The sequence below is a fragment of the Rana temporaria genome, chromosome 12 (assembly GCF_905171775.1).
Source record: "Rana temporaria chromosome 12, aRanTem1.1, whole genome shotgun sequence".
Lineage (NCBI taxonomy): Eukaryota > Metazoa > Chordata > Amphibia > Anura > Ranidae > Rana > Rana temporaria.
The window spans coordinates 67,988,575-68,001,696 of NC_053500.1; the positions used below are offsets into that span (position 1 = coordinate 67,988,575).

General features: G+C 44.0%; 1 protein-coding gene across 3 annotated transcripts in view; it reads right to left on the reverse strand.

Moving 5' to 3' along the window:
- MATN4 (matrilin 4) overlaps nucleotides 1-13,122 on the reverse strand; it is a 103,028-nt gene that overhangs the window by 46,746 nt on the left and 43,160 nt on the right. For all 3 annotated transcript variants that reach the window (XM_040331616.1, XM_040331617.1, XM_040331614.1), the window contains exon 2: nucleotides 5,161-5,265. In XM_040331616.1, coding sequence (XP_040187550.1) covers nucleotides 5,161-5,233 — 73 coding nt within the window. In that variant the 5' untranslated portion in view covers nucleotides 5,234-5,265. The remainder of the gene's footprint in view (nucleotides 1-5,160; nucleotides 5,266-13,122) is intronic.

The following is a 13,122-nucleotide window of genomic DNA, read 5'->3' on the forward strand; positions in this document are numbered from 1 at the left end:
TCTTCCCCAAGTTCCCTATCCCAGTCGAGCAGATAAGAAAATATGGGAGGTGAGCCCGGCAGCAGCCTATATATGAGAGATATTCTCCCTCGTTGACCCGTGTCCTGGGCACATCACTTTTCATATGGGGTTACCTGATATTGGTCCTGCTTTTCAGGCATAAAGCGAATGCATAAAGCATGACGGGGTCATTTAAAGAGTTTCTAAGCAGTGGCGTAATGTAAAGAGTGTAAAAAAGTGCCCAATTCGGTATGACCCCTTGTCCAGCCACCACTTAAAAGCCTCAGGCCTCGTACACACGAGGGGACATGTCCGATGAAAACGGTCCATGGACCGTTTTCATCGGACATGTCCGCTCGGAGATTTCTGTCTGAATGTTGTACACACCATCAAACAGAATTCAGCGCGCACAGGATACACGGTGACGTGGCCGCGCCGTCGCCGCGACGATGACGTGGCGACGTGCGCGACCCTGGAAGGTCAATGCTTCCACGCATGCGTCGAATCACTTTGATGCATGCGAGGGCTTTCGGCCGAGCGGACATGTCCGGTGAGTCGTACAGACGACCGAACATGTCCGACGGACAGGTTTCCAGCGGACATGTTTCTTAGCATGCTAAGAAATTTTTGTCCGCTGGAAAACAGTCGGCTGGACAAATGTCCGCTGGAAAACGGTCCGATAGGCCGTACACACGACCGAACATTTAAAAAGGAGTGCACCAAAAAAACGCTCAAAGGGGACCTACACAGTGCACTTCCCGGCGCCAAGAAAAGGACTTTAATATAAGATGGACAGGAAATGGACTAAGTCTAAAATAGTATATATATAAAATTAACAGAAATAAATCAAATCTCTGTTAAAACCCGGAAGGTGATATATATATATTGCAGCAGCTATTTAAAATAGATAAAGCACATCTATTAAAAGTACAAACAGAGAATCAATCAAATAAAACCAGTAAATAATGGTTATATAATGATAAAACAGCGCTATGCATAAATAAAAACATATAGATATAAGATGTTGGAAAAGAGTCCATAGATCAGTGAATCAGGTAAAGTTCAAGATAATAAGGGAAATGTTTTCCAGGAATGGTAGTACACCCTCCACCGATTTCCAATCTTCACCAAAACGTGAGACACACTTCCCCTCTGGGGTTTACACTCACCAGAAGATCAATACAAAAAAGCCTTGAAATATATCATCCTGATCGGACCTCCAACCGCATTCCAGAAGCAGCAAGGGATTTTTTTAAAAACTCCAACCAGGGGTTCATAGAAAAAACAAATGGCACCAAATAGTGTAATATCGCTTTAATAAATAAAATCCTGTATAATAACACACCCCGCTTCCTATCTACGTAAAAAATGAGTAAACTTGTAAATGAGCATAAGAATAAAGAGTATGGGGCGTGGCTACGACGGCGTATCCAGGAAGTTGTGAAGAGTGCGTTCCACCGCTGTACCATCCCTATGAGACCAGGTGTCCTTAGCAGCGTGCATCCAGCACAAGCGCGACCCCCTGTGTGTGGAGGAGAGCGGTGAAGTTGACTCTTTATTCTTATGCTCATTTACAAGTTTACTCATTGTACGTAGATAGGAAGCGGGGTGTGTTATTATACGGGATTTTATTTATTAAAGCGATATTACACTATTTGGTGCCATTTGTTTTTTCTATGAACCCCTGGTTGGAGTTTTTAAAAAAATCCCTTGCTGCTTCTGGAATGCGGTTGGAGGTCCGATCAGGATGATATATTTCAAGGCTTTTTTGTATTGATCTTCTGGTGAGTGTAAACCCCAGAGGGGAAGTGTGTCTCACGTTTTGGTGAAGATTGGAAATCGGTGGAGGGTGTACTACCATTCCTGGAAAACATTTCCCTTATTATCTTGAACTTTACCTGATTCACTGATCTATGGACTCTTTTCCAACATCTTATATCTATATGTTTTTATTTATGCATAGCGCTGTTTTATCATTATATAACCATTATTTACTGGTTTTATTTGATTGATTCTCTGTTTATACACGACCGAACATGTCCGCTGAAACTGGTCCGCGGACCAATTTCAGCGGACATGTTCGGTTGTGTGTACGAGGCCTTAAAGTGGAAGTCCATGCAAAATCTAAAATGCCTGCATCTATAGACCTCAGGGATTTAACACTAACCTCTCTATCCCTGTAAAGAAAAGATGAGTATACATATCTTTTTGGAAGCCGATCTGAACCGCTTTCCAACCTGATCTGCAGTGCCGGAAGCTCTGCAGAAAACACGGAGGACAACAGCTGTGAAATGACAGGGAAGTGACGTCACCCATAGAGCTACTATGGGGCTTCCACTGCCCTCCGTCTCCTATGCACCCGCCTCCACAGTTAAGCCGCGGCTGACAGCTCAGTGTGGGATGTGGTCAGAGCGGGTCAGATCGGCTTCCAAAAAGGTATGTATACTAGTTTTTTTCTTTACAGGGATAGAGAGGTTAGTGTTAGATCGCTGGTGTCTATAGATGCAGGGATTTTAGATTTTGCATGGACTTCCACTTTAATATCCAACCCTGGAGGAAAGCTTGGATTATTAATAACATGTTCAAAGAGGAGACCAGGTCAGTATTGTTTCAGAGCTTGTCCCACAATGCAAATTATCTGCTTTTTTAAGCGACCTTTTACATTTCAGGGCATTAGTAAAGGAGGTGCAATTTGGAATCTGCTCTTCTGTCCTGAAGTTTCAAAGCCAAACAATGACTACCAGATTCAATCGGTGGCACCTGTGCCCATCAGTGCCACCTGTGCCCATCAGTGCCACTACAGTGCTGGTCTGTGCTATCAGTGTCACTACAGTACCATCAGTGCCACTACAGTGTTCATCAGCGCCTTAAGGTGCTACTTCAATGTTGGGCTCTGTATGTGGCCACGCTGTGTAAAAGTCTCACATGTGGTATCGCCATATTCAGGAGGAGTAGCAGAATATATTTTGGGGTGTAATTTGTGGTATTCACATGCCATGTGAGAGAAATAACCTGTTATAATGTCAATTTTGTGAAAAATAAATAAGAATTTGGGGGAAAAATTGCAACTTCAAAAAACTAACCATGCCTCTTACTAAATACCTTGGAATGTCTACATTCCAAAAAGGGGTCATTTGGGGGGTAATTTGTGGTATGCACATGCCATGTCAGATAAATAACCTGTCATAATGTTATAATGTACTTCCTGGCTTGTTAGTGTCTCACGAAATGACATATGAAGTAGGCCGTCAGTACATCAGGTGTTATTAGATGTGATCAATTTTTAGTGATTGGCACCATAGCTTGTAGACTTTCAGAAAGACCAAATAATTTACACTGATTTGGGTTATTTTTTCCAAAGATATGTAGCAGTATAAATTTTGGCGAAAATTTATGAAGAACACTTTTATAACAGAAACTACGAAAAATGCATTTTTTTTTACCAAATTTTCGGTCTTTTTTCATTTATAGCACAACATACCAAAAAAAAGCTCTATTTGTGTAAAAGAAAAGGACAAACATTTCATATGGGTACAGTGTTGCATGACTGTGTAATTGTCTTTCAAAATGTGAGAGCACTGAAAGCTGAAATTGGTCTGGTTCGGAAGGGGGTTTAAGTGCTTTAGGGAGTTGTAAAGGTTTGTTTTTATGTTCTAAATTGGTTCCTTTAAGCTAGTGCATTGTTGGTTTACTAACCTTTTCCTTCGATTTCCCTTCTAAATGTCAGTAAGCTTGCCCCCATCATCCAAGCTGTTCTGGCTGGGGGTTAGTCAGCGTGCTCCCCCCTCCCTTGGGACTACATCCCTGCGCTGAGAGGCTGTGAACACCAGGGATGTAGTCCTAAGGGAGGGGGCGAGCATGCTGACTAACCCCCAGCCAGAACAGCTTGGACGATGGGGGCAAGCTTACTGAGAATAAACAGGAAGTGAGAAAATCAGACAAAGAAACAAAACATTTAGAAGGAAAAACGAAGGAAAAGGTTAGTGAACCAACAATGCACTAGCTTAAAGGAACCTATTTAGAAAATAAAAAACAAACCTTTACAACCCCTTTGAAGCTGAACTGGAGGCAAACAACTAAATACACAGACAAAATACATATATCTGAGTTCTGAGAGTAGTTTTACATGCCAAAAGATTGGTATTTCTGTCTTGAGACAGAACATCTGCTATACAGAACATCTCTCTTTCGCTCTATCGCTATATATTAGTATAATATATATAAATATATATATATATATATATATATATATATACACAGTATATATATATATATATATATATATATATATATATATATATATATATATATATATATATATATATATACATATATATATACATACACACACAGGGCCAGATCCACAGACAGAGTATGCCGGCGTATCTACTGATACGCCGGCGTACTTTCAAATTACCCGCGTTGTATCTTTGGTTTGAATCCTCTAACCAAGATACAACAGGATTTTGGTTAGATCCGACAGGTATACGTCCTCGTACGCCTTTCGGATCTAAGATGCAATACTTCGGCGTCCGCTGGGTGGCGTTCACGTCGTTTCCGCGTCGGGTATGCAAATTAGCTATTTCAGACGATCCACGAACATACGCGCGGCCGTCGCATTCTCTTACGTCGTCTCTAGACGGCTTTTTCCGGCGTATAGTTAAAGCTGTTTTTTTGCGGCGTATAGTTAGATTTGCCATGTTAAGTATGGCCGTCGTTCCCGCGTTGAAATTTTAATTTTTTATTTTTTTTGCGTAAGTCGTCCGTGAATTGGGATGGACGTAAGTCACGTCTAAGTTTAAAAAATTACGTCCTTGCGACGTCATTTCGCGCAATGCACGGCGGGAAATTTAGAAACGGAGCATGCGCAGTTCTTTCGGCGCGGGGACGCGCTTCATTTAAATGAATCACGCCCCCTAATCGCCGATTTGAATTCCACCGCCATAGATACACTACGCCACAAATTCGTTGTGGATTTGACACAAAGCCAAGTAAGTTACGGCGGCGTAGCGTATCTTAGATACGCTGTGCCGGTGCAGATCTATGTGGATCTGCCCCACAGTATATATATATGTATATATATATATATATATTTATTTTTTCTACTGCTTTGTACGTTTCTCCATGATCAGTGATGTTTTTTTCAGTCCACATACTTACATTCAGCTGGTGGTCTTGCCTTTAGTTGTGTTATGAGGACGAGAAGTAGTGTAGAGATGTACAGAAGCTTCATCTTGTAGGTGAAGATATTGTTCTATTGATTGACTGTGGGGAATAACAATATAAAACAATATTATCATTTAACCAAATCTAAACTTTTATTCTCTTTATGATGATAACATCTACATGTAAGATGTTTTTATTACAATTTGTATCAGGGACACAGATTTTCATGTTTTTACCTGTAGTTCCCTAATTTATGATATTCACAATTATTATTATTATTACACAGGATTTATATAGCGCCAACAGTTTGCGCAGCGCTTTACAACATCGGGAAGACAGTACAGTCACAATACAATTCAATACAGGAGGGATCAAAGGGCCCTACAATTTGATAATGATCTATATTTGTCTATAGATAATAGTACTAATCTACCTAAAAGTGACACTTCAGTTATATGCAAAATGTGTGGGGCTGAGCCACCTGCTGGTCTCCATCTTTTTAAAGTGCTGTTCCACTAGTTTTTAAGTTTATTAAAAGTCTAATGCCGCGTACACACGATCGGAAATTCCGACAAGAAAAGTTCGATGTGAGCTTTTGGTCAGAAATTCTGACCGTGTGTAGGCTCCATCTGACTTTTTCTGTCGGACAGCAAAAAGTTGAGAGCTGGTTCTCAATTTTTCCAACGGGAAAAGTTCTTGTCAGAAATTCTGATCGTCTGTATGCAATTCCAAGGCACAAAAAAAATGCATGCTCGGAATCAATTTGACGCATGCTCGGAATCATTGAACGTCATTTTTCTTGGCTCCTTGTAGTGTTGTACGCAGGGCTTTTTTTCTCAGAGAATAGGTGCAGGAACTCTGATCTTCACCCTTCGTTTCTGCTCCCTACCCGCTCCAGAGCACCGTTCCTTGGCTCCACATTATACCGGCCTCCCCATACTGCTCATCTTAGAGAATACAGAGCCAAGTATCATTTTTGCTACTAAGTGATTTCCATGGAATTTGTTAATGGTAAGAAAGACAGTAAAATAGATCCCCTGCAGTGAGCAACAATAGACCTCACCCCAGCAAAAATAGAGCCCCCACAGAACAAAATACCACCCCAGCAACAATAGACCCCTGTTAGCAACAACAAATGTCCCAGCAGACTGCATCAATAGACCCTCCAGGAGGCAGCAACAATATACCTCTCCCTAGAAATATAGGACCCCCACTAGCAACAATAGATCTACCCAGCAACAAGAGACCTCCACGCAATAGATCCCCACCAGTGAAAATTAAATTGATCTCCTAGCAGCAAGCATCAATAGACCCTCCAGCAAACCCTAGCACTCCTTGCCATTACATACATTTATTGCCGGAGGTACCGGAACTGCGTTCCCCCACGTTCCTGCTGGAAAAAAGCCCTGGTCGTATGTCACCGCGTTCTTGATGACAACATTTGTGTGACCGTGTGTATGCAAGACAAGTTTGAGCCAAAATTCCGCAACCCAAAGCCTTGCTCCTTTCCCTCTCCTTTCCATGGTCCTTGCATTGCAAGTGTGGCTTGTGACAGCTTGCAGATTTAAAGCCGGGTGTGCACTGCGCATTCTCAGTGACCGGGCAGTCTTCTGGGACTTGTAGCATGTCCCAGAAGTCTGCAAAAAGGGAGAGGAGGAGTCACCTAGGCGGCCCAGAGCAGAAGTGGGAGCTGGGTACCTCCGAAAACTAGGTACCCACTCCCCGCCCCCAAAAAATACATGCCAAATGTGGCATTAAAGGGGGCAGGGGGTGCTTAAAGCGGAAATTCCACTTTTGGGTAGAACTCCACTTTAAGTCTACAGTGATGAATAGAGATGAGCTTAAACTCATCTCTAATCTGAACTCCTAACTCACAATTTTTTGTTCCCCAATGATCTTAGGGTACACACTGCTCCAAAGCAGCCTGCAGGAAGATCCACAGCTTACAGAGATACTTGGGTGTCTGCACGGTCCACAGCCGCATCAATCAGATTAGAAGAGTGAAGGTATCGGCCCTCCAAAAATAAAGCTTTTTTTATTGGTTCACATCATTAAAATATCAAAAAACAGGATACAAAAAATAGAAAGACATACACACAGTCTTAAGACTGCCAATTCAGTAAATGCGTTCACTCTTCTAATCCAATGATTTGCTGACCACGTCTTTTTCCCAACGAAAGTGGCAGACTATGCGAGAAACTCAAGAGTGCTCGAATCTCTCTATTCAAGCTCATCCCCCAGTCTCACGTGATTTTGACTCTGTATGTTTCCATGTTCGGGGAGCCGTACTCTTCTCTGAGTGCGGACCATGCGTTTTGGGAATCAGCCTTGGACAGGGAGATAGGGGACACCAGTTGGGATCGTATCCATTTACTCATACACAAAGGCTCTCTGAATGTAAACATACAAGAGAATGGGTACAAACTCAAAACAAGATGGTATAAGACCCCGCAGGTGCTCCATAGGATCTTTCCAACGGTGCCTGAGCACTATTGGCGCTGTGAACGAGCAGTGGGCACTTTTCTCCACATTTGGTGGACAAGCCCGGCGATTCAGCCATATTGGCGCAAGGTTCATGAAGTGACGACTGCTATCTCTTCACTACCCCTGGAGTTTACGCCAGCACAGTATCTCTTGCACCTCTCCAAAATTCCCCAAAGAGTATATTTCAAGTCCATAGTGATGCATTTGATAAACGCTGCTAGACTTTGCGAGGTCCACGCGGGCGCCCTCCATGAAAGAGTGGGTGACACGCATTGACCACATAGCAACGATGGAGGAGCTGATATCCGCCTCGCAGGACATGATCTCCAGCCTTTTGGCAACTTGGGAGGCGTAGATCACGTTTACAACGCCCCAAGCATATCAAGATCTGTTACAACATATCACGTAACTCATCATCTAGATGCATGATAGTCTGATGGTTCATTCCGGAAATCCAGAGGACTTTGTTGTGAACGGCGAGCAGTGGACGGTGGGGGTAGCAGGTGGGTTTACACCCCCCCTCCTGTCCAGTGGCGTCTCTAGCTTTCATATTTAGGGGAGCACATGGGGGGACAGGGACAAAAGTAGGGGGGCCAGCTATAAAATGCAATTATATATAAATATATATCCTGGGGCCCTTTACTACGATCCCACTATGGGCCCTTTCACATGTTCTGCAGTGAGCTCCCTTCCTACTATACTGGGGCCCCCCAGGGTGGCAAAAAACAAGAGATATATGTCACCAGCACACCAAGAAAATATAAGGGTCCAAAGCAGTGGGAGAACTATCATTGTTGCAAAGGTTGTCTTGCCACCGGGCCCTGGTGTTCTGCCACAGAGGGGATCCCCAGCTGTCCTGTCCCTGCTATTTACAGCGCTGGTCTGGCATCTGTCTCCTTGGCAGCGGCGGCAGTCTATTAGGACCTAGTGCTGGTGACATTATGGGTGCATGCAGGGGAAGGCTGGCACTATTGGTTATAGAGAGCCAAGCCCCCAGCTGGTCACCTAGCAGCAGTAATGCTGTATAACCTTCTCTGTTGACATGCTGATCGGCATGTGATCCAGGTGATGCTCCCAGTCAGATTTAATAAACACAGTATTTATTAGCATCAAGAGTACAACCACATAAATATAATCAACCGTATGATCAGCAGCCATGTGGGCTCTATGCCTGTAAAGTGTGGGCTTTGATCAATAAAATCACTGATATTTATGACTAGGATTTGACTAAGAGCATCACCTGGATTGCATCCCGATCAGCATGTCAGAGAAGGGTCCACTCCTGCTAAGCAACCTGCAGGGAACTCAACTGTCTACAACCAATAGAGATGGACTCGAGTGTGTTTGAAATCCCACATGCCCGATCACGCCAGGAAGCCGACACTCCACAGTGCAAATCAATGTATGGGCTGCCTAAGAGCTAAGACCAGCCATAGACAGTTTAAATCTCAGCTGGTTCAGCAGAAACTGGCTGAGATTTGAACCATATAATTATCACTAGTGGTTGCTGTATAGCCATTGGTGATAATCACTGTTTGTTGGGAGAATATAATTGCTGGGCAGGGGGGATATTCCCCTGTCACCACTGTCTGTTGATGGGGGAATCATGCAAGTTTCTTTCCTGCAATCTGTGAATGCAGGAAATAAATTTGCACCGTATATTATCTGCCTAACTGAAAGTGAAAGTAAATTGTGAATGTTTTGAAAGAACAGGAGAGGGGGAGGGAGACAGATGGGGGGGGGAGAGAAGGGATGGAGATAATGTAGTTCAGTGATTACAGTGTACTGCAGTCTGCAGGGCACACACTTAAACACGGTCCAGGCTAGAATATCTGGTTGTGTGAGCGCTCGCATTATGCAGTGTCGGCGAGCAGAGGGAGGGGGAGGAATCCCCCGCAGAGCTGACTGGGGACGCTCTCCCTCTCGTGGAGCAAAATAAAAAAATTGCTGTCATTTCCCTTCTTTATTCTCTCTTTTTCGTTTACGCCTCCTTCTTCCCCCTCTTACTTTTTATGTTCTCTTCTCTTCTTTCTTTTTTGAGCCCTTTATGGTCGGGGAGCTGGGGGTTGGTGCCGATCGTTTGGGTCGGTCTTGTTCTTTAGATTACCGGCCAGAGATGCTAGAATTGGGTAATACAGGACTGCTATGAATAGGCCCCGTCCGGTAGTTCGGATAGCCTCTGAAAGTGTTAGTGGGTTAATGTGAGTCAAGATACACGTTCGAAGGGGGTACACATTGCAAGTTTGAGTCTTATATGTTGCTTGTGATGTCAGAGTTTCATATGGTTGTGTCCGAACCTTTGTCTAGACTTTTGTTTGCAACCTGTCAGCTATTATTGAACTTTTTGTATATGGATCCTGTATCCCACATGGTTGTATTTTCTTGTATATTCTGTGGAAAACTCCAATAATTTTTTTTTTGGAAAAAAATAAAAAATACCTGTTTATCCTGCCAGAAATGCAGACAGCTCCTTTTGTTAGTGGGCCAACAATGCTGCCACCACGCTGCGGTGTGAACCGGCACTCAAGAGACATGACATGGGAAACGCTTATGAATATTTTACTATCACTGGATTTATTCATCTGATAACAGTTGACCAACTCAAAGCTGTCAGTCAAAGCTACGATAGCTTGGAAAGGATTTGGCTGGCCTACTTCTTTTGCTGTTTTTAGATCCCATTCAAAGGCTGAACAAGCAAATAAAGATTCCACACATAAATGCAAAAAAATATCAAAATAAATAAAGATCTCTAAGACCATGGAAACAGAATCAGTTTTTTCTTTTTACATTTAAAAAAATATAAAGATTATTCAAAATATGATTTTATCTTGCTGACTTAATCACATTGAATGGTGTTTTTGACTTTCGTCCAGTCTTCAGATAAAATCTGCAAAGTTTGCTTTCCGTTTTGACTGGCCCGGGTCCAGCCAGTATGCCCTACTGATATATAGTATATAGATCTATATATACACTTGGCAACTCATTTTCATTGATCAACAAAGAGGCTTCTGTGTATTTAAACAGAATTTCCCTGTCGGATTTAAAGCGGATGTGCCACGGGAACAAAATATTAAAAGTCAGCAGCTACAAATACTGCAGCTGCTGACTTTTAATATTAGGACACTTACCTGTCCTGGAGTCCAGCGCCGATCGCAGCAGAGCACGAGCGATCGCTCGTCACTCTGCTGCTCCCCCCGCCATCCACGCTGAGGGAACCAGGAAGTGAAGCGCTGCGGCTTCACTGCCCGGTTCCCTACGGCGCATGCGCGAGTCGCGCTGCGCCCGCCGATTGGCTCACACGCTGTGTGCTGGGAGCCGAGTGTTCCCAGCACACAACGGGCGACAGACGGGATGTGACGGAATGCCCGTCTTTCGCCCGTATCGTGTGGCCGGAAGTGGGTGCAAATACCTGTCTTTAGACAGGTGTCTGCACCCCCCTCCCCCCTGAAAGGTGTCAAAAGTGACACCGGAGGGGGGGAGGGTTCCGATCAGCGGGACTCCACTTTAGGGTGGAGGACCGCTTTAAGCAGAAATCACTGGCAGTGTTTTCTCTGACATGGTTATTTCACAATTTGGCTCCTGCCTGAAATATGATATGCACTCCAAGCCAGAACACGCGTTTCATAGAGTTATAAAGGCCGTGAAATCGAAGAAACCCATAGATGAAGACAGATCGTTGAATGATCCAAACAATTTTAATGCAATCAGGAGACAATCTGTCTGCTACTGACCATCAGCACATAGAAATAACATTGGAACGTGTTTCTTTTCCTCTGGTCTCTTGAATAAAGAAAACCTGTCGTGGTTAAGTATGGAGGCTGTTATTGCTGACCTCTTGAGAATAATAGATCCGTGGCTTCCATGCTTGTCTAATGGCTTTAGCATATGGTCACTGACTGCTAAAGCATCCTTGCATCTCAGTGACCACCACTGTACCTATGCACTTCTCCATTGACCACCACAACACCTATGCACTTCTTTACTGACTACTACTGTACCGATACACTTTTCTACTGACCACCACTGCACCTGGGCACTTCTCCATTGACCACCACTACACCTATGCACTTCTCCACTGACTACAGCTGCACCTATACACTGTTCTACTGACCACCACTGCACTATGCACTTCTCCATTGACCACCACTACACCTATGCACTTCTTTACTGACTACTACTGGACCTATACACTTTTCTACTGACCACTACTGCACCTGGGCACTTCTCCATTGACCACCACTACACCTATGCACTTCTCCACTGACTACTACTGTACCTATACACTGTTCTACTGACCACCACTGCACTATGCACTTCTCCATTGACCACCACTACACATATGCACTTCTTTACTGACTACTACTGGACCTATACACTTTTCTACTGACCACCACTGCACCTGGGCACTTCTCCATTGACCACCACTACACCTATGCACTTCTTTACTGACTACTACTGTACCTATACACTTTTCTACTGACCACCACTACACCTGGGCACTTCTCCATTGGCCACCACTACACCTATGCACTTCTCCACTGACTACAGCTGCACCTATACACTGTTCTACTGACCACCACTGCACTATGCACTTCTCCATTGAACACCACTACACCTATGCACTTCTCTACTGACCAACACTGTACTTATGCACCTATCTACTGATTGCCACTGCACCTATGCACTTCTCCATTGACCACCATTGTACCTATGTGCACTTCTTCACTGACTACTACTGCACCTATGCTATTTTCTACTGACTGCCACTGCACATGTGCACTTCTCCATTGACAACCACTGCTGAACAGAGCACCAATGTATCATAAGGAAATTATTCTGGACGGATGCACTTCCAAAAATTCTTTATTGAAGGTTCATATGACCAGTGCTTGACAGATGGAGCAGGGGACAAAGAGGTAGATGCGTTTCGTGCAAATGTTAACGCTTAGTCATTACCTGTCCACCATTGTACCCATGCACTTTTCCACTGACTGCCACTGCGCCAATGCACTTCTTCACTACCACTGTAACAGCCCAACAATTCTCTACTGTATACTCTATGCTATTTATTACATTTCTCAGGCTACTGGACTCCATGTAGTGCTCACTCCCGAGGGACTACGAAGAATATGGCTAGGTCTCCCTTGCTAGTACAGAGGCTGCCTGCCACAGACCCAGTTCCACACACTGACACATGAAGAGGAATAAAAGTGCATGATACCCCAAAACAGCATTAGAAATTAATAGGAGCACGCATACATGAGTCCCAAATCAGGTCTTACTTACAATGTCCTAGGAGCCATCTGCCACCCAGCTAGGGTGACCATGTGTCCCGGTTTGCCAGGCACAGTCCTGCATTTTGCAAGTCTGTCCCGGGCACATTCATTCCAGGAGAATACAGTGTCCCGGAATGAAACTGACACAGCCACCCCCCCAGGGCCAATCTGATGCCCCCAAAAAAGGCCGCTACAT